This window comes from Sinocyclocheilus rhinocerous, unplaced genomic scaffold, assembly GCF_001515625.1.
Source record: "Sinocyclocheilus rhinocerous isolate Xijiao unplaced genomic scaffold, SAMN03320098_v1.1 scaffold688, whole genome shotgun sequence".
NCBI classification, from domain to species: Eukaryota; Metazoa; Chordata; class Actinopteri; order Cypriniformes; family Cyprinidae; genus Sinocyclocheilus; species Sinocyclocheilus rhinocerous.
The window spans coordinates 1,639,130-1,659,130 of NW_015651641.1; the positions used below are offsets into that span (position 1 = coordinate 1,639,130).

Genomic DNA, 20,001 nt, shown 5'->3' on the forward strand with positions numbered 1-20,001 from the left:
GTTTACCTCTCACATTAAAACCGTAATATTGCTTTATTACAGCATTTAGGGACTTTATACATAAATATATCTCCTCGACCTCAATGCATGTCCCACGAGAGAACTGAACCTAATTCTAAAAAGCTTGATAAATATGATACCTGGATCATCAAAGCATAAAATTCAGCAATCAAATATATCAAGCATGCATACTAAGTATCTGTTTGTGGTTCCTCATAGTGAAATATCCGGCAAACAGTCAGTTCAATGAAATAACCTCTTTTTTTTTTTTAGCTCACAAAATTGTCACTTCCTCCCAAAGAAAAATATGTACACAGCTCGATCAATGAGTGCATACATAGCAAACCTGGCCATAAATGCTCACGAATATACATATCTTCCATACTTACAAGAAGCCATAGCAAGAAGAGAAATAAAGTAGTGTTAAAATTGTCTTGGCTATGCTATTTACATCAGAGAAAATAAATCCATAGATCTTTAAAAATATAATTTTCTTCCCCCTACAAAAGGTCAGAGGATTGTGCCCTACAGCATCCCTTCAGTTTTAGTAAATCAAGACGGAAATGTGCAAAACAATCTCTTGCTCAAGAATTTGACAGTCAAAGTCATGTAGATCACTGTCCAGCACACCTGTACACAGCTCATTTACACTCAAGACCACACCGAACCGCAACAGAAATCATGAGGAGAATTGAAACATATGGAATGTACAGAGAATCTGTCATGACAGAGGAGCAAACCCCGTGTGAGCAGAGACCTCTGTTATTTGGCTCATATATGATTTCTCCCACAAGTTCATTCAATGGATTGATTCCGATTGACTTTTGCAGGGAATTAAAATCTATATAATCTATGTAGCTAGATTCTGTTTTATACACGTGCATTTTGGTACTAAGATAAATAGGTTTATATATTTAGCGTTTTGCCAAAGAGCACGAAGCTTGAAATGAAGATTTGACGGAACAGAAATGTTTGGTCTCCTGATATAATGCAGATCTCTGGAATTCATCTTGGCGCCCTCTAGTGCTCAACAAGGTGAAATGCAATTGAATTTGAGATTTAAAAACAGCTCAATAGAGCCCCTTAGTGGTCAAGACAAGGAATTACGACTGAATTCACTTAAAAATATTCGTTGCCAGTCAAATGCACAATCATCTTGATGCTAATATCAAATAGTTAAAGGAACAATTCAGTCAGTTATTATTTACTCGCTCAGATTTTTCTGAAGAATATTAATGCAGGTCTTCCGACCTAAAAGTTCAGGAAACACCATTAAAGCAGTCTATATTAGCATATAACATTCCTGAAAGGCATTTTAATGCTTTTCGGAGATTTTTTTCGGACGGGTCTCTGTGGAAATTTGCAGTGAAAAGATTCTTCAAAATTGCTGCTTTTTGGTTCCACAAAATAAGATCGCGACAAGGGTGATATTTTTTTTTCTTTTTTCGTTAACTGTTCACTCAAAAAAAATAAAATAAATAATAATAATATATATATATATATAGCCCTAAAATGTATGTGTTTGAAATGCATATGAAATTTCCATCCATTTGGATTACATGGTTTTATCATAAACTGACAATCAATCAGCATAAATATGGTCATTGTGAAAACAATTAAATTGATTCAGTTGAATGAACATGGTTAAAATTCGGCTAGCTGTGAAACAAACAAAAAAAATTTAATATTAGTATGGGATGATAATAAATATATAAACTGTGCACTTAAACACATTCAGTTCAGTACAACTACAGAAATCTAACCCGTTTCATTTATGTATGACAGACAAAAATGCATCACATTAGGTGCATTAGTTTGCTCCTGTTAAAACTGTGTAAACCTAATGGATGGAAATTTTATATGCAGTTCAAAAGCATAAATCTTAAACTTATGCTTAAATATTTTTTTGTTTATTCCTTTAAAAATACAAAAACAGACAAATTCAGTCTCCTGAGGCAGATGATGGAAATGTACTTGCATCCCACTACAGTATGTCCTCTGCACTCGCTAACAGGAATCATAACTAGTTTAAACAGCATAAGAACATCTGCATCCAGCGCAGCTCATTAACGCTTCATTTGGAGATCTGAGAGATGGTTTTTGCTCTTTGTCCTTCATTTCATTTCCAACCATGCACACACACATATACATATAATCATGTAAACACAGTTGAAAACCTCATGATGTACGGTTTTATCCATGCTCTCCTATGTGATTGTGACTCCCATAAGTATGTTTTGTGTTATGTGATCTCTCCTTCGATGCCAAATCCTGAGAGTGGGGAGGCAGATGTTTCTGCACAGTAAACATTCAGCGGTCAGCACTGGCGTCCCTCTTCCAGCGCTTTACAGGTAGGTGTCGTGTTCGGAGCTACTGAGACTCTGATTGGAGCCCTGCGGGGGCGTGTCTTCCTGCAGGTGCTGCGATTCGCTGGGCGCGAGGTTATCGCTCTGTAATGCTGGGTCGCTGGGTAACAGATACGGATTAAGAGGTGGCGAGGTGTTTTTCGTGTCTGTTTTCTTCTCCACTTTGCTCTTCGCTTTTTTCCCTTTCTCCATCTTGCTCTCGGAGGTCTGCGGTACTTCGACGACGATCGTGGGGTTTTGTTTGAGGTCCTGGCGACTGGGCGGCTCAGCGGCCATGATGGCTTTGGCGCCGTGCATTCTGGGAGGGGATTTACAGTGCAGCTCTCCGTGGGTCTCCTTCCAGCGCCGGAGCTGAGAGAGATGTTCCTTCTCTATGTCTCGCTCAGACACGGCCAACTCAATGACCTGAAATGGTGGGGATGTATGTTTTTTAAAAGGCAATAACAATAATAAATCTGTACAAAATAAGTATATTTAATTCATTTAAGTGAGAATTTTTCAGAGGACTATTATCTGGCAAATCAAATTGTACTGTTTAATGCATGCATGTGCCAAAAGCAACCAGCAGGGGGAGTCACAGCCTATGTCTGACTACTGCGGAGTACATACTGCACAGGAAATAATGTGTACTGCCTATTTCTATTAAAGGGGTCATATGATGTTGCTAAAAAGAACATTATTTTGTGTATTTGGTGTAATGAAATGTGTTTATGCGGTTTAAGGTTCAAAAAACACATTATTTTCCACATACTCGCATCATATGACCCCTTTAATAAGTATGTGAAGCAGCATGTAATACACAATCATAAACAATTCCTGTGGTAGTAGTGCTACACTGTTATTCAGTGTGTACCATCTCTCAGGAAAAGAAATATGGATATTTTACATTTTTAGTCCATGTTAAAAAATGTTTTAAATTAAAAGTAAGTTTTAAGTTGAAGTACAGCTCATAGGTGTATGTGTGGGCAATACCTCTTGCACTAGGAAAGCCTCCTGCATGTATCGTGGCTCAATAGATCTGAGCAGCTCCATGGTCTCATACTGGCCCTGACACGCTTTCAGTTTCTCCTGAGATCCCAGCATGCACTTCAGCAGCACCAGACCCACACGGAAGATGATCTTCACTCCTGCAACGCACACAGACATGCATGCCCATCAAACAAAGTAACATCTAAGACAGAAACATTTGCACTACTTGTATATCATAAGTTTCATAATAGAATGGCAATACTGCAAAACATGTGCATCCTACTTTTTATTTAAAGGGGTCATATGATGCTTTTTTAAAGATCATTATTTTGTGTATTTGGTGTAACAGAATATGTTGACATGCTTTAATGTTCAAAAAACACATTATTTTTCTAATGATAAATTATTAGTATTTTTTCCTAATTAAATTTTTTTTAATTCTCTTAATTTTTTTTATTTTATTTTGAACATGTATTTTAATACATTATTCACTGAATTCGTTTAATTCATCGATCACCATTAAATAACATAATTAGAATTATATTTTTATTTAAAAAAAAAAAAAAGTCCTTACTAGGACATCTTGATGTCCAAAAGTAAGCATGTTAAACATTTACACTTCTGCTTTGGCATCAAGTTTTTGCAGTCTGCAAGTAAATGTCACAAGTAGCAAGGTGTGAATCCAGTGAGCTGTAAACAGTTTTTTCATTGGTGGAGGGGTGCGGTAAAAAGAAAGGACAAAGTGCATATGGTATTGGATAGGCTTTAAGAGTGAATCTCACCCTCACAGAAGAACATGTCCCACATGCGCAGGACAGACACCCAGGGCAGCGTCCTGGAGAAGGCACACATGAACCACTCAGTCATGTAGAGGATAGGGTCAATCTTGTATTTCTTCAGATGCCGGTGGGCCACCGGGGACACGCGCTTGAGCAGAGCGAACAAGATCTCGCCGTCTAACTGGATGGCCTCCTGTGAAGAGAAAGATGAGGAGGAAACAAAGAAAGATGACAAAGGGAAATCTGGCATGTACCGCAGTGGATCCATTTCCCTATAACAACTTTTCATTTTAAAGAGATTCTCAAAATGTAAATTATATGTGGTGACTGAATTATTTTGCTGATAAGTTCCTATGATCTGACGCTCTTGCAAATACAAGTTATTTACATTGATGTGATAAACAAATTTTGTGACGGCAACAATTCACAAGCTTAAAACAGGAATGGTAAGAGGAAACCCCCCAGGCAGAAGAGAGTTAGAACCAGTGATAAAGAGAGACAGCAAGATCCTGATGTTGGTTTAATTCACTCCTTATCTACCACCCACTCTGCTCCTGAAGGTCAGACACAAAAGACCTCACATAAAGCTGGGATTGCACTGGATTCCAGGTAATAGAACAGGCCAGCAAACACATTATGCACAAACTACATATATGAGAGAAAGATGAAAACAACTGTTTAGAACAACAGCGGGTTTAGAGACACTTAAGACTACACTGGTCCATTTGAGAGTAATTAGCATTAATTAATTAATTAATTAGCACCCTAATGAAAGCAACAGGTAACCCTGCACACAATAAAATCCTAAAAAATCCTGCTCCACATGACTGGACATTATACATCCAATATGCTGCAATATATTCAATTTTTGATGTTATTTTACATTAAATGTTTTGAAGTGAATTTAAGCATCACAATATCATAATTTACTGTATGAAAAATGGATATTCATTTTGATATTTGCTAAATCCATCATAGATTACATTTAATGATGTTTAGTGTTTTTAAAGATGAATTTTAAGTGAAAATTAGATAACTGCAAAGGCTATTTAAAAGTAAAAAAGTAGGAAATTAATTATAATCATAAACCGAAAAACCATGCATAATTAAATATTCATTATTGGCCGATACAGACAATAGCAACCGATACTGATAAACAAAAAAGAATTCGAGATGGTACCAATACATTGTGCATCATTAACTAAACTGTAAAAAAAAAACTGCATGCTGGACACTTTGCTGGGTTAGTGAACAGCGTTCAACGTGTGGGTTTCTGACAGAAACAGGAAGTTGTGCAGATTTGACGGACATTTCTGATTTGAATATTTTCAATAATTTGACTGATTATTTATTTTGTCATCATTTTGACAATAGATGAAGTGTTAAATGAGGGATCTTGACAGAAGTCATAAATTCCCAAATGAAATAGCTATTGTGCTGCACGAGTCTTGTTGAGACAGGGCACTTCAGCCACAGTTTAGCCTGGTTAATAAGTTCTGGATTAGACAGGATGTGAAGCACAAGAGGAGCAACCCTTGAACTCTGATCTCTCTGACGAACAGCTCTCTACATCAGCAAATTTCCCACATCAACATGAGAGCATCAGCATCTCGTCATTGATCGATCGAGTGTTTCAGGGTGATTGATTGCTCTCGTGTGAATCTTTGGGTTGACAACATAGTGACAAGTGCTAAATGGAGGAGGACTGTATACTGTCTCCACTTACCAGGCCTGCGCTGTAGTATCCGGGCAGATACTTCTCACAGATCTGGACCAGACCCCAGAATGCATCCTGCCAGAGCATGACCATAAAAGAGTAAAAGACCAGAATAGGGTATGAGTTTAACTTGCTACTGTACTCAAATAATTAAAACCACTGAAACTGATAAATATTATATTAATAAAGAAAATTCTGTAATACTTTACTTAAAGCCTTTAAAGGAATAGTTTACCCAAAAATGAAGATTTGCTAAAAAAAATTGACTCACCCTCAAGTCATCCGAGATGTAGGTGAGTTTGTTTCTTCATCAGAACAGATTAGGAGAAATGTAGCATTACATCACTTGCTCACCAATGGATCCTCTGCAGTGAATGGGTGCCGTCAGAATGAGAGTCCAAACAGCTGATAAAAACATTACAATAATCCACACCGCTCCAGTTCATCAGTTAACATCTTGTGAAGCCAAAAGCTGCGTATTTGTAAGAAACAAATCCCATCAAGACCTTTTTAACTTCAACCCACTGCTTCCAGCTAAAATATGAGTCCATAATATAAGTCCATAATATTGCTTTTTCGAAAACAGTTTTAGGTGGATTTTGATGTGGGAGGACAACAGGAGATGGACTTTTTCACTGGAGGAAGCGTTATTATGGATTATGGACTCATATTTTGGCCAGAAGCAACAGTTTCAAGGTAAAACGCCTTTATGACATTTATTTCTTGCAAACACGCAGCTTTTCACTTCAAGATGTTAACCGTTACATTAATTGTGGATTATTGTGATGTTTTTATCAGCTGTTTGGACTCATTCTGACGGCACCCATTCACTGCAGAGGATCAATTGGTGAGCAAGTGATGCAATGCTACATTTCTCCAAATCTGTTCTGATGAAGAAACAAACTCACCTACATCTTGGATGGCCTGAGGGTGAATACATTTTCAGGAAATTTTCATTTCTCAGTGAAAAATTCCTTTAATTATGCCATGTAATGCATTATATGATCTCATTCACAAATCATTTATATTCATTGTTACACCTTGATAAAATATAATGCATTAAAACACGACAAACTACCAATTTCAGACACAACAAGAAATCTGCAAAGTTTATAATGCATTTTAACTTGGGTTACAAGTATGTGTGAAAATATACTGCATTATAACTCACATTATGAGTACATTTATAGTGCATTATACATAAAGGCTTCAAGTGTTACCAATAATTCTAGTGTTTTCACATATAAAACATCATAATAGATAAATATATAAATCAATAAATAATTTATGAAATGCATTCAAAACTACAATGAGGGCCATCTGTCAGTGAGTGATCAGAGAGAAGCACAATAATGGACTGCAAACTGACCTCAGCAGGCATGTGCATGAGCAGCACTGCAGCTATAGGAGCTTGAGCCTGACAGTAACCCTCCTCTGGTCTGTGCAGTGTGTACGCCTTCAGCACCCGGAACAGATCCTGCTGCCTGCACACACACGACTGGATGATGTAACAGAAGTGATGGGGTTCAAAAGAAGAGGCCTGCAGGTGAAGGGAGGGCAGACTTACCCATGGCCTCCCCGGGCTACGAACATCTCGTGGAATGGAAACTGTCTGTGGAGGTCTTTCTCGATCACATCCAGCCATTTAGGATCTCCAGGCTGACTGTCCAACTCCTGCCATATAAAGTCAAATCATGTTTATTTGTCTAACAGTTTATACAATACAGACTGTTGCAAAGCAGCTTCACATTAATGAAACATCATCATAAAACATTTCATGAATTATGAAATTAATTCAATTTCAGCTGTAAAGCAGCTTTATAGAAGGCAATAGTGTGATTGTTCAGCTCAATTCAGCTCAAATGTTCTCATTTGATTGTGTCAGTGCAGTTAAGAATTCAATTTCAGCTGTAAAGCAGCTTAAAAGCTTTAAAGCAGGCAATAGTGTGATTGTTCAGCTCAATTCAGCTCAAATGTTCTCATTTGATTGTGTCAGTGCAGTTAAATGAATATTACTGAATGTTATAGTCTTTTAAACCCCAAAACAGAATGATAACTGATTAGAGGTCTGAGTTGGCATAAAAATACATAACGCACACAAATACTGGGTAAGTGTCAATTTTTAGTTACACTGAAATGTTAAATATTGAATGAAATTTATATTGATTTAAAAAAAAAAAAAAACATTTCTATGCTTTGTCCACCACCTTGAACCTTGCATCATGGGATTTCGATCCCTGTAAAGGATATAAAAGTTAAGGATCATTAAGAAAGGTTAAGATTTTTTTTAAGGTTTATAAAAGAAGTATTTTATGCTCACTAAGGCTGCATTTATTTGATCAAAGTATGGTGAAAACAATAATATTGTAAAATATTACAATTTAAAATAACTGTTTTCTATCATAATAGATTATAAAATGTGACTAAAGCCTGAATTTTCAGCATCATTACTTCAGTCTTCAGTGTCACATGATCCTTCAGAAATCATTTACCATGTCTTATCATTATCAGTGTTGAAAACAGCTGTGCTGCTTCATATTTTGGCTGCCTTAAAATTTGGATAAAAATATGGTGTCTTAAGGTGGCATAATCAAATTGTTTTGGAACAGAGCCATGCCGCTGTCAAAGGTTCAAGTGGACAAACCTGAAATTTGCCCTGATTCTGTTCTTTCTTCACTTTCCCACCAGAGAGATAAAGCCACGCACGACCTCTGAGTGATGGAGGGATGCCCTTCTGACAGCGCAACTTTACCTTCAGAGAGATGGAGAGAGACACTGAGCTTGTACACTTGCATATTAGGATAAACTATGACCTTTTGTCTTAATATAATTGAAATATTATTCATTTGAGCACTTGCATTCACAAACTCAGTTTATACTTTTTTGTGATTGACACAAACCACCATCAATACCAGAGCACTTTACACATTCAGAGTTCATTTAGAGAGCTTGCATAATTCACTAGTGTTCAAGAAATAAAGACATGAAAGTGTATTTAATTTCTATTTGCTTAATTGGATGGTAAAATGTGACAGGCCGTGTCGAGCAGAATTACAGTAATTATGCATGAGCTGCTGATGTGGCATCCAGCTGCTGTTAACTTGAGAAACGACTAACCCTGTATTTTGTCTGGAATGCTGGTCATTGGAGAGAAATTCAGAACCAAGAAAACCATAAACGAGAATTATAAAAGCAAATAATATTTAACAACATTTATGACAAATGTGTGTTTTTAAATGGCTGATATCTAAAGCACATGGGTGGCCAAAGGTCAATATAAATAATACAATAAGGAGTTCTGTGGGCGGATATTTCATGTGGGTCTGCTCATAACTTTATCTGATTCTATAAAAGGTTTGTGACTTTGGAAGCACACAATGTGAAATGTGCAGTCAAATTCCTAAGATAACATCTTGTTGAGCATTTTATGTATGTTACAGCATTCTCTAAAGAACCTGAGCTATTCGAGAACATAAATAAAACCTGTGGACACAGGTCTGTTTGTCAGAGACCAACCTTCTTGTGTTTTTTGGCCATCCACTTGTCCCAACTGGTGAGCATATCCAGCCATTTGGCTTCTCTCTGCCGGAGCACATCTGGAGGAATATTATCACTGCATTGAGTGAGAACAAAAAGAGATTAGATCATTTATCTGATATAATATGCATGCAAGCACACCCACGCCTACAAAATCACACATGTTAGCAAATACAGGGTTGGGAACTGAGAACTGGTTCTTGTTCAGAACAGACGTTCAACACATTCTGTTCTGTTAATGGCAATGGTGCATTTGTCACTCAGTGTTTTCTGCAACGCTATTTAGTAACAGCATGGTTGTTACTGAACAGACAATGATGATTTAAATCAGCCTAACAACCCAATCCCTCACTAAAAAGGTCAGAGGACTTGGTTGCTTTCATCGGGTCCCTGATATGAAACGAGAAAACTGTTACTGTGTTATGTGTAGTTAAATATTCAAATCTTAAAGGGGACATCGGATGCCCATTTTCTACAAGTTGGTATGATTTTTTAGGGTCTTCATAAAATGCTTTGGTACTTTGGTTAAAATTCCTCAATGGTCATGTAAAACAACACCCTTTTTACCTAGTCAAAAACAGCTGTGTTCACAGCGACCCGTTTCGGTGCATGTCTCTTTAAATGCTAATGAGCTCTGCTCACCCCGCCCCTCTATAATGGTGCATTTGTCACTCAGTGTTTTCTGCAACGCTATTTAGTAACAGCATGGTTGTTACTGAACAGACAATGATGATTTAAATCAGCCTAACAACCCAATCCCTCACTAAAAAGGTCAGAGGACTTGGTTGCTTTCATCGGGTCCCTGATATGAAACGAGAAAACTGTTACTGTGTTATGTGTAGTTAAATATTCAAATCTTAAAGGGGACATCGGATGCCCATTTTCTACAAGTTGGTATGATTTTTTAGGGTCTTCATAAAATGCTTTGGTACTTTGGTTAAAATTCCTCAATGGTCATGTAAAACAACACCCTTTTTACCTAGTCAAAAACAGCTGTGTTCACAGCGACCCGTTTCGGTGCATGTCTCTTTAAATGCTAATGAGCTCTGCTCACCCCGCCCCTCTATGCCGTTTTTTGTGTATTCAGTGGCACATTACCATCAAAAACAAAACTAATCCACCGAGTCCTCAGTGGCTCTGATGTCGGGAGAAAATGAAGACTCTTATGTTCACTTTTACATCCTACTACAAAACACCTGCTTTGCTTACTCGACGTTGTGGCTACAGCTGCTCGAGTGCAGAGAAAATGGCAGACAGCGTACAACTGGCTGAGGGCGGAGACATGCTAATACGGGGCAGTCCGTCAATGGCCGTGGGCGGGGCCTGAGCATTATGACATCATACAGCTCAGAAGATCAAAACGGCTTGATAATTGAGACCGTTTAGGTTTTTGAGGGATTAAAAACAAGGAGTGAATGGATTTTTATCATTGAGTGAGTGTGAGTGACGTGACATGTGGCCAAGTATGGTGACCCATACTCGGAATTAGTGCTCTGCATTTATCCCATCCAAAGTGCACACACACAGCAGTGAACACACACACACCGTGAACACACACCCGGAGCAGTGGGCAGCCATTTTTATGCTGCGGCGCCCGGGGAGCAGTTGGGGGTTCGGTGCCTTGCTCAAGGGCACCTCAGTCGTGGTATTGAAGGTGGGAGAGAGCGCTGTACATTCACTCCCCCCACCTACAATCCCTGCCGGTACGAGACTCGAACCCGCAACCTTTGGGTTATGAGTCCGACTCTCTAACCATTAGGCCACGACTTCCCCATTCCATTGTAGGGTGGTTGTGTCCACACACTGCTAAGACACATTTTATAGATGTACAGAAATGATCTGGGAACAGATTTAAATAAAACATTATTGGAATCTGTAAAAATTGGATTTAAAAAAATGACATTTTCTTTTGATTCTCATCCCTATACATTTAGAAGCTCATCTTTATATATTTATAAACTCATCCCTATAGGCTATATTAACAAACTCACACCAAGTTATTTACAAACTCACCGTATTTATTTAGGGAGCATTTACATGACACCATTTTCAACTAAAAACAGAAAAAAATTGTATACACTTTGGCTGCTCATTTACACATCAAAGGCATTTTGGGGGCCTGAAAATGCAAACTTTTGAAATCGGTGACGTCATACGAATGCGTTTTATGTGTTCATTCTATAGGCATGTGTACGTGTGCAGACGCATAGTGTTTCTTCACAAGTGACATCGCCATCTACTGTCCTGGCATGAATAATACAGCGTTTTTAGACGTTTTCACGGATCAGTGTGAACGGGGATAATTTTGGCAATGCTGTCGTCTGTACGCAAAACATTTTTAAAAACGCAAAGGAAAAACTTTGACGTATTTAGTAACATCGTTGTCATGTAAACATACCCTTAGAAATGTATCCCGATATATTAACAAACTCATCCCTTTTTGCAATCTCATCCCTATTTAGTAGCAAACTTATCCTTTCATATTTACGAATTCCTTCCCATTTATTTACAAATCAATCCTTGCATATTTACATACTCATCCCTATTAATTTATAAACTCACACCTATTTATTTACAAATAAACCCTTATATACATACTATTTACAAACTCATCCCTATATGTTTAGAAATTCATCCCTATATGTTTACAAACTCATCCTTATACATGAAGAAGCTTGATATCTCTTGACCTGATATGTCCACAACAACAGCAAGGCACTGTTTGAAAAGCATAATGTGGGTGTCAAATTATCTCAATTGAAACTGAGTACTGTGGGTGTCATCATATGTTCACAGGAAGATCTTCTGAGGGAAATCCAAAACACAAGCTGCTGCTTCCCACTGCAGTAGAAAAAACACCCGTTTTCAACTATTACCATCATATTTAGCAAATTAGCAGCAATGCCTTCAAATGTATTACTAGGCTGCACAACCATAAAAAGTGATGTTAATGTGGGATGACTGTTTATAAGAACAATATGGACAGTCAGAGCGGGGAAGATCTCTGGGGAAAGCAGTGTTTCTGGGAATCTTTCTTTACTTGTGTTCTGTCTGATTAAGTGACCCCAGCGCCTCGGCTTGAAATGCTGTTTATTATATCCAGCTGACAGACACACCCTTAACATGTGATTGAGTGCATTTATATCAGATTACCAAAAAAAACAACAAGAAAAGAATACAATACAGAGACTTACAGTAATCGTTTAAAAAAAAAAGAAAAAAAAGGAGGTTACATTTCTTAAGACATGAGCGCTTGTGCAAAACCTGCCACTACAATTAGAGTTGGAGTTTGTTTGAATAACTTAACCTCAATAAGAGCATTAAAAACAGCACTTCTAATGGCTCTGGTCCTGCTTCTGTGTTTTATAACCGCAGTGATCGGTGGGAGGTGGACTGACTCATGTCAGAGGAGTCAAATTAGCATATTAAACACTGAAGAATATTTTAACAGTGCCTTTCTTCCAAAAAAAAATGGGACAAGATGAGCATACAATGAACACAGATTACATGATTATTACTCATTGGCATGATGCAGATTTTTTTATGGATTTGTTATTTTATTCAAAAATAAATTAGAAAGGTATTTTGGTTATTTTTTGTTATTTCTTAGAAATAAAATTGCGTATTAATATTAAAAAAACACTTTTGTCGGCCATATCAAAGTCATGTGGTGCGACCAATATGCAGAAAAAACTATTGCTTTGAAAAACATAAAAGAGAAAATTATATCATAGAGAGGTTACATGCAGACCCTTATGACTGTGTCCTTTTGTCTTTTAAGATAATTTTATATTTTTATGGCAAGGTACAGTTACAAAATGTCATGTGGTGCAACTCTTTAAAAGCTTGATATTAATGAATTCAGAATCAGAATATTTGTAAATACTACTTTTTACCTTGCAATATATTTTACAAGTTTTTGAAAATAATGCTTAAAATGTGTACACAAGAATTCAAAGTGTAAGGGAAATATGTTTATACATTTTGTTTGATGGTTACACCAAATGACACTTTTACAGTTGAAAAGGTTATAAAAGTTTTTCAAAACCATATGGAACTAACAAACAAAAAAAAAAGTACATTTCTAAGAATGTGGCACAGATTTTGAAACATTTTTTTCCTTTTCTTTATTGTGGACACTTATTTGTCGCTTATGATGGAGGAAATGCATGTTATGATGATGATGGATGAAAAGCATGTTATGAAAGCCCATCCCCGAGATACAAAGGGATCCAATAATCCCCTGGCAAAATGTCAGTGACAGGACAGGCTGCATAAACCCTGATGGCTCATGCAGACGCTCGGTCTTGAAATGGAAAGCAAATATACTCACACACGTGCAGTGTACACACAGATTACGAAGTCCACATGTACACATTGGATTATCGTCAGCGATCAGATTACAGATGATTGCGGTTGTTTAGATCTATGGAACAGAATTAGGGCCCGCCGTTTGCCTGTTTACTTTTCCCGTGTACACAGGTTGAGCTAATTATGTTACGCTGAAAACACAGAGACAGTTGAATGGAGTGTTGAATGGAGATTGGAGGACGGGCTTATGAAGTACAAGAGGAATTGTCTCATGGAAAGGGTTGAGCATGTGCCCTTTGACCCTTCAAGTATCATAAGTACTCAGAAAGTGTTTCCTTTCACCCTATAGACACGTTCTTCAGACCAGTTAGTAGAGGAGGAAAACAGGAATCACATGAATGTCAAAAAATATCCCTTTGCTCTCTTTACTTGTCCTTTCCCTTCCTGGTGCTTGCTAACACACAAGGCTAAAACGACAAGCAGACAGACAGACAAACTCCGGCAAAATAAGAACTCAAAGTGTTAATGTTAATATATTACATGGATAGTTCAGGCCAGACTATTTTCTGATTGGATGAATCACATTATGTGCGAGAAAACCATCACCAAAAAAAAATTTTATGGCCACAGGTTCCAATTAATCATGCGATAACATACAAACTCTTTTGGAGAGGGTTTTGATTTCACAGCGGGCCACACTCAGCTGTCAATACAGCAAAGCAATGCTGAACTCCTCAGTGAGTGTAACTACCATAATTTGACTTGCGAGATGAAAAACTACTTCTGTTGCTCTGTATGCTGCGGCACAGCTGAAGAGCGAAAGCAAATTCCTGTCATCTTTTCTCTCGCTCAAAAGTCAAAAAATGAAAACTCTCCTCTCAGAGCACATCAGAACAAACACAGATGAAGCTCTGTTATGTGCATGCCAAAAGTGATCTGGTGCACTAAAACAAACTCCCCAGAGGCTTGGCACTTGGTTTCATCTCCTAGGCAGTAGTAAACAAACGTAGGGAAACAAAAGCCAAACAGTGAAATGTAAATGATTCTCCATAGAGAAGTGCAATTGTCATTGTGCAGACACACTGTCCTCGTAGCATGAGCACAGCCCTCTTTCTCAAACAGACTTTAATCTCATTAAGTATGAACGATATTTTTGTCATGAGGATCCATAGTAATCATAGAATCCTCAAAGACCTCTTTTATACAATATTTGATGGGAAAGAGAGAGCGATGTGTGTGAGAAAAATGCCATTTTCCAGTAAAAATGCACAGACTTTTTTTCAAGAGACAAAGCCAGAACTAATGCAATCCATTTCTTAAAGTCAGGCCAAGAATGGAGTATCAGCAGATTTCTGAGGAATGGATTTTATCATGAAAAAAAACAAAAACAAAAAAGAAGTTGAGAGTATTATACTTACAGAAAAAAAAACCGTGGGGAAAAATTTGGGGTCAGTAAGATTTTTTTCATGTTTTTGAAAGAAGTCTCTTATTGCTCAACAAAGCTACATTTATTTGATGGAAAATCCAACTAAAAGCAGCAATATTGTGAAATATTATTACACTTCAAAATAACTTTTTTTTTATGTCAATATATTTTAACATGTAATTTATTCCAATGATGCAAAGCTGAATTTTCAGCACCATTACTCCAGTCGTCAGTGTCACATGATCCTTCAGAAAACATTCTAATATGCTGATTTGCTGCTCAAGGAACATTTATTATTATTATCAATGTTGATTATTATCAATGCTTTATATTTTTCAGGATTCGTTGAACAGACAAAACAGGAAGAATAGAATATAAATGTCTTTACTGTCACTTTTGATCAATATAATGCAACCCTGCTAAATAGTATTACTTAAAAAAATTAAAAAAATAAACAATTGAGGGCCTTTATAAGAAGCTGTGTATTCTGATAAAATATTTTTCCAAGCAATATGCAAATCATAAGTATCTCATTATATTATACAAGATGTGTTACCTGCCAAAAAATTACATAAGCGTAGATGCGAGGATCAGCAGAAGATGTGAGGATAAGCGGATGTGCATACATTTTGGAGTTTCTGTGTGGGCCGCTAATACTCATCAGAGTTTAAAACAGACTGTATGTCTGACAGATGATTTGAGCCGTTTATTTTATCAGCAATTAAAACTATTTAGATGCCTGACCGCCACACTACTGCTTGTCGAATGAACTGAATGAGTCACTGAGCAGTTTCATTTCAAAACTGAAAACACTTGCAGCGAGGTTCTGCCAAAACAAATCAATGAGCAATTCTGAGTGCTAAAGGGAGCTCACAGCATGAGGGGAAACTCCTGCATGAGTCTCAATGAGAGACTGAAAAGAAACGTTCTGTTGTACAGGGAATAAGAGACATTCTTCATGAGAACTGTAGAGGACAGATGCGCCTTTCTGCTATTAATTCAACAGCAGATTAATCTGATCAGTGAATGGTTGCTTGGCCAAACAGAACTGCATTGTCCAGAGTCATTAGAGACACTCATGTAAGTCAACGCAAAACAGACAAGTGTTTGTAATAGCTGCAGAAGAGGAGGATGCTGGCAATTTACTGGATCATCTAGAGGGAAAAAATGAATTTGGCATGAATATGAATTTTGGCATGAAAAAAATGAATGTGCACAATATATCCAGTCCTGAGGCTAATACACTACATTTCAAAAGTAAGACCTTTTAAAGGAATTAATACTTCAGCAAGGATGCACTAAATTGATCAAATGTAACAGTAAAGACATTCATAATGTTACAAAAGATATTTCTTCTATTTCTTATAAATGATTTACTTTCAAACTTTCTATTCTTCAAAGAATTCTGAAAAAAGCACTCCAATTTCCACAAAAACATGAAGCAGCACAACTGTTTTCAACATTGATAATAATCAGAAATGTTTGTTGCGCAGCAAATCAGCATATTAGAATGATTTCTGAAGGATCACGTGACACTGAAGACTGGAGTAATGATGCTGAACATTCAGCTCTGCCAACAGGAATAAAATACATTTAAAAATATGTTAACATAGAAAACAATTACTTTAAATTATAATATTTCACAATATTAATATTTTACTGTATTTTTGATCAAATAAATGCAGCTTTTGGTGAGCATAAGAGACTTCTTTCAAAAACATGAATAAAAACTTGTTAATTTATATATTCCTGTCCAAATCTTTGTATGGAAACATATTTCGCTTTATGAATAAAAAAACACATTAACTGTTACTTACTAATCCAGTTCTTATTATACTGATTTACTAAAATTTGACTTCACTACATTTCTACAAATCCCAGAAAAAGGCAAGCAAATGATAGCACACACACAAACACAGCTTATAATATTATACAACGTCCATTCTTAAATGGATGGAGGAATGTGAGCTGACCAAGCACTTCTCAAAGCTGGTCATATTAGAAGAACTCAGCAAGAACAACCACTGGGGACTTCAGTGGCATTATAGACCTGTCAACTCATCTGTGCTCGCATGGACGAGGATGAAGACTGTCCTCAAAAACAATTCAGAGTCCACTTAATGAAGGCACTCATGAAGGTGTGAAAATGTTGCACTAACTCCAATAAAGCAAAACAAAAAACATCAGTGTGCTTCACAGTAACTTTCATGAGTAAGTCATTACATAATGCTTAATCAGTAGCTCAAGGGCTTTTGAATGTGTATGCAAAAGTTTCACATTTATTTATAACTGTTGTTCATGATGAGTATTACATAATGCAATAAGATCTGGGAGTTATTATAAAGAGTTACAAACACATTCATAGCTATTCTATTATCTGTTTCTATAGTATAAAAAGTTATTAATGGTTTAAAGTCTTTCTTTTACATCCATAAATGTAACTGTCACTTACTGTTCTCCTGTGCTTTGTTGAGCTCCTCCTATGAATCCGTACTTGTCTGTCTGGATCTCCGTGTTGGCGAAGCCGTTGAGCTCAGAGTCCGAGCCCAGAGAAGAGTTCTCGTGCTCGGCCAGACTCTCCACCGTGCCCCGCTGACTCCTGCTGTCCTTCCACTGCACTCCGTTACCAGACTGAAGCTTAGCCATGCTGAATATGAGCCCCAAACGCGATAAATTCACTTGCTTGTGGCCCAAGTAAGAATAAAGTGTGTTTTGACACACAGATAGTGGACTTCCTCTTGCCGACCGCCTCAAACTATCGACACGCGAAATCTAAGGTAAAATCTAAAGGAATCATATATGAACTCAAAAAAATAAAATAAAATAAATACATAAATAAATCACAGGTCACTGCGGCATTTTTTAAATGCAGCTAGAGTCTGCCTTCCTAAAAGTGTTCAATGACATTTTGCTTACAGTTGATGCCGGTAAAAATGCTGTATTGATACTACTTGATCTTACAGCTGCCTTTGACACTGTAGATCATAAGGTTCTGATTTGATCGATTTGATGGTTCAGCTCAAAGACATGTCTTTTTCTGTAGAGTTAGGCAAGTTCTCTTCATATTCTGCCCCTATTATTAGTGGAGTGCCCCAGGGCTCTATTCTGGGCCACTTCTTCTTAACTTATATATGCGTCCACTGGGGGATATTATTAGGAAGCACAAAATATTTCATTTCATTTATATGCTGAAAAGCTGGCGATTCCATTCAACCATTGTTGGAATGTATCTCGGATATTAAGAAGTGGTTTTCAAATAACTTTCTCCAACTTAGTGAAGACAAATCAGAAATAGTAATTGTTTTTGTTCACTCAAAATTGAGGAATGGTCTCATTAAGGAGCTGGGCAATAATTTCCCCTCAATTTCCTCCCAGGTTAGGAACCTTGGTGTTATCCTGGATTCAGAATTATGTTTATCCAAACAAATCAATTCTGTTGTTAAGAACAGTTTTTATCAACTGCAGATTCTTTCCAAACTTAAAACATTGTTGTCTTTTCAAGACTTGGAGAAGCTTATTCATGCTTTTATTACCTCATGTTTAGATTATTCATTCACTGTATTTGGGTCTTCTTCAGTCATCGCTTGCATGCCTCCAGATGGTACAAAATGTAGCTGCAAGTCTGTTGACCAGGGCAAAGAAATATGACCATGTCACCCCAATTTTAGCTTCGCTTCATTGGCTTCCGGTCCATTTTAGAATTCAGTTTAAACTTGTGATGTTTGTTTTTAAAGCTCTTAATGACCAAGCTCCATCCTATCTTAAAGACCTTCTAACTCCTCTGTCATCTACCAGATTTTTAAGATCTTCTGACAGGGCTCTTTTATCCGTCCCTCATTACCGTTAAAAACTAAGGGAGATTAAGAGACTCAGACCTCCCGTCTGTGGAATCAACTGCCTCTGGACAGCTGCCTTGCACCTTCTATTGCCATTTTTAAATCGAAGTTGAAAACGTATCTCTACTCCTTAGCATTTTAAACTCATTCTAATTTTGTTTTATTGTCTGTTTTGTTTGGGTTTTGGGTTTTATTCTGTCTTTATTTGGCTTTCCTTTACTTTGTTTAGCACTTTGGATAGCTTTGCTATGTTTAAATGTGTTATATAAATAAAATTTACTTACTTACTAACCCTCTGTGGAATTTACTTTACATTCTTTTACAATGCTATTAAAAACATTGTTGCAATAGTAAGGGCTTTTTGTTGTTGTTGTTCATTATTTGTATATTTCAGCATCTTTTGAAATAGCCATTCTTGCAATTTAACCAGCTAGTCAATAAGTAAAGTCAAGATGTAATGGATCACATTAGATATTAAATATTATTTTGTGGGCCGCTGCACAAATGAAACATCTGTCTTCACGCTTTCTTGCTGAAAAAAACTTGTAAATATACTGCTGTTAAATGCTTGTTAAAGTTACATCTCAAAATTATCTTACTGTGTAATGTTGTTTTAATGTGTGTGAGAATCTCCTGCGCTCAGCTCAGTATGGGCCCTTATGATATCACAGAGGAATTCCAGGAGTCTTATAACATGACGCAGGATAAATCACTTTGTTGTGAGTAGGAGTTTAGTGATATCAGCAGTTTTTGATAGTGATTTACTGTGCTGATTATGGGACAGCGACTATCTTGTGGAGAGAAAGCGAGCAGAGGTGTGTGTGTGAATGGGGTCAATCTCCGTCCAACCCTGACACCCACCGACCACATGGCAGAGCTCCATCCTCATCTTGACAAGACGCCTGTTGTGGGCGTTAATGAGGGAGGCGAGCACAAAGGAGAGAGGGGAAAAGAAAGAAAAAGAGGCAGAAAAAAAGGGAAGGTTTCAGAGGTTTGCCTCTTTTTTTCTCTTGTTTCTCTCCACCCAAATCCACTAGAGCTCAGGTCGAGCAGGGTGAGG

At 37.2% G+C, this 20,001-nt stretch overlaps 1 protein-coding gene across 1 annotated transcript; it reads right to left on the bottom strand.

Annotated features, from left to right (window-relative positions):
- Nucleotides 1–1,917: 1,917 nt before the first annotated feature.
- Nucleotides 1,918–17,845, bottom strand: LOC107713342 (TBC1 domain family member 10A-like). The gene is made up of 9 exons (XM_016518825.1): nt 17,558–17,845; nt 9,348–9,444; nt 8,476–8,583; nt 7,399–7,505; nt 7,201–7,315; nt 5,841–5,906; nt 4,118–4,307; nt 3,339–3,493; nt 1,918–2,771 (listed from the first exon to the last, which is right to left on the bottom strand). The coding sequence occupies exons 1-9, from the start codon at nt 17,749–17,751 to the stop codon at nt 2,346–2,348; spliced, it is 1,458 nt and encodes a 485-aa protein (XP_016374311.1). The 5' UTR covers nt 17,752–17,845; the 3' UTR covers nt 1,918–2,345.
- Nucleotides 17,846–20,001: the final 2,156 nt, after the last annotated feature.

Excerpts from the sequence above, each read along its gene's own strand:
- LOC107713342 (XM_016518825.1), bottom strand. The coding sequence starts at position 17,751 with ATGGCTAAGCTTCAGTCTGGTAACGGAGTGCAGTGGAAGGACAGCAGG. Across the intron at positions 8,584-9,347 it reads TGGCCAAAAAACACAAGAAG|GTAAAGTTGCGCTGTCAGAA; the intron begins GTTGGTCTCTGA and ends ATCTCTCTGAAG. Across the intron at positions 5,907-7,200 it reads TCATGCACATGCCTGCTGAG|GATGCATTCTGGGGTCTGGT; the intron begins GTCAGTTTGCAG and ends ATGCTCTGGCAG.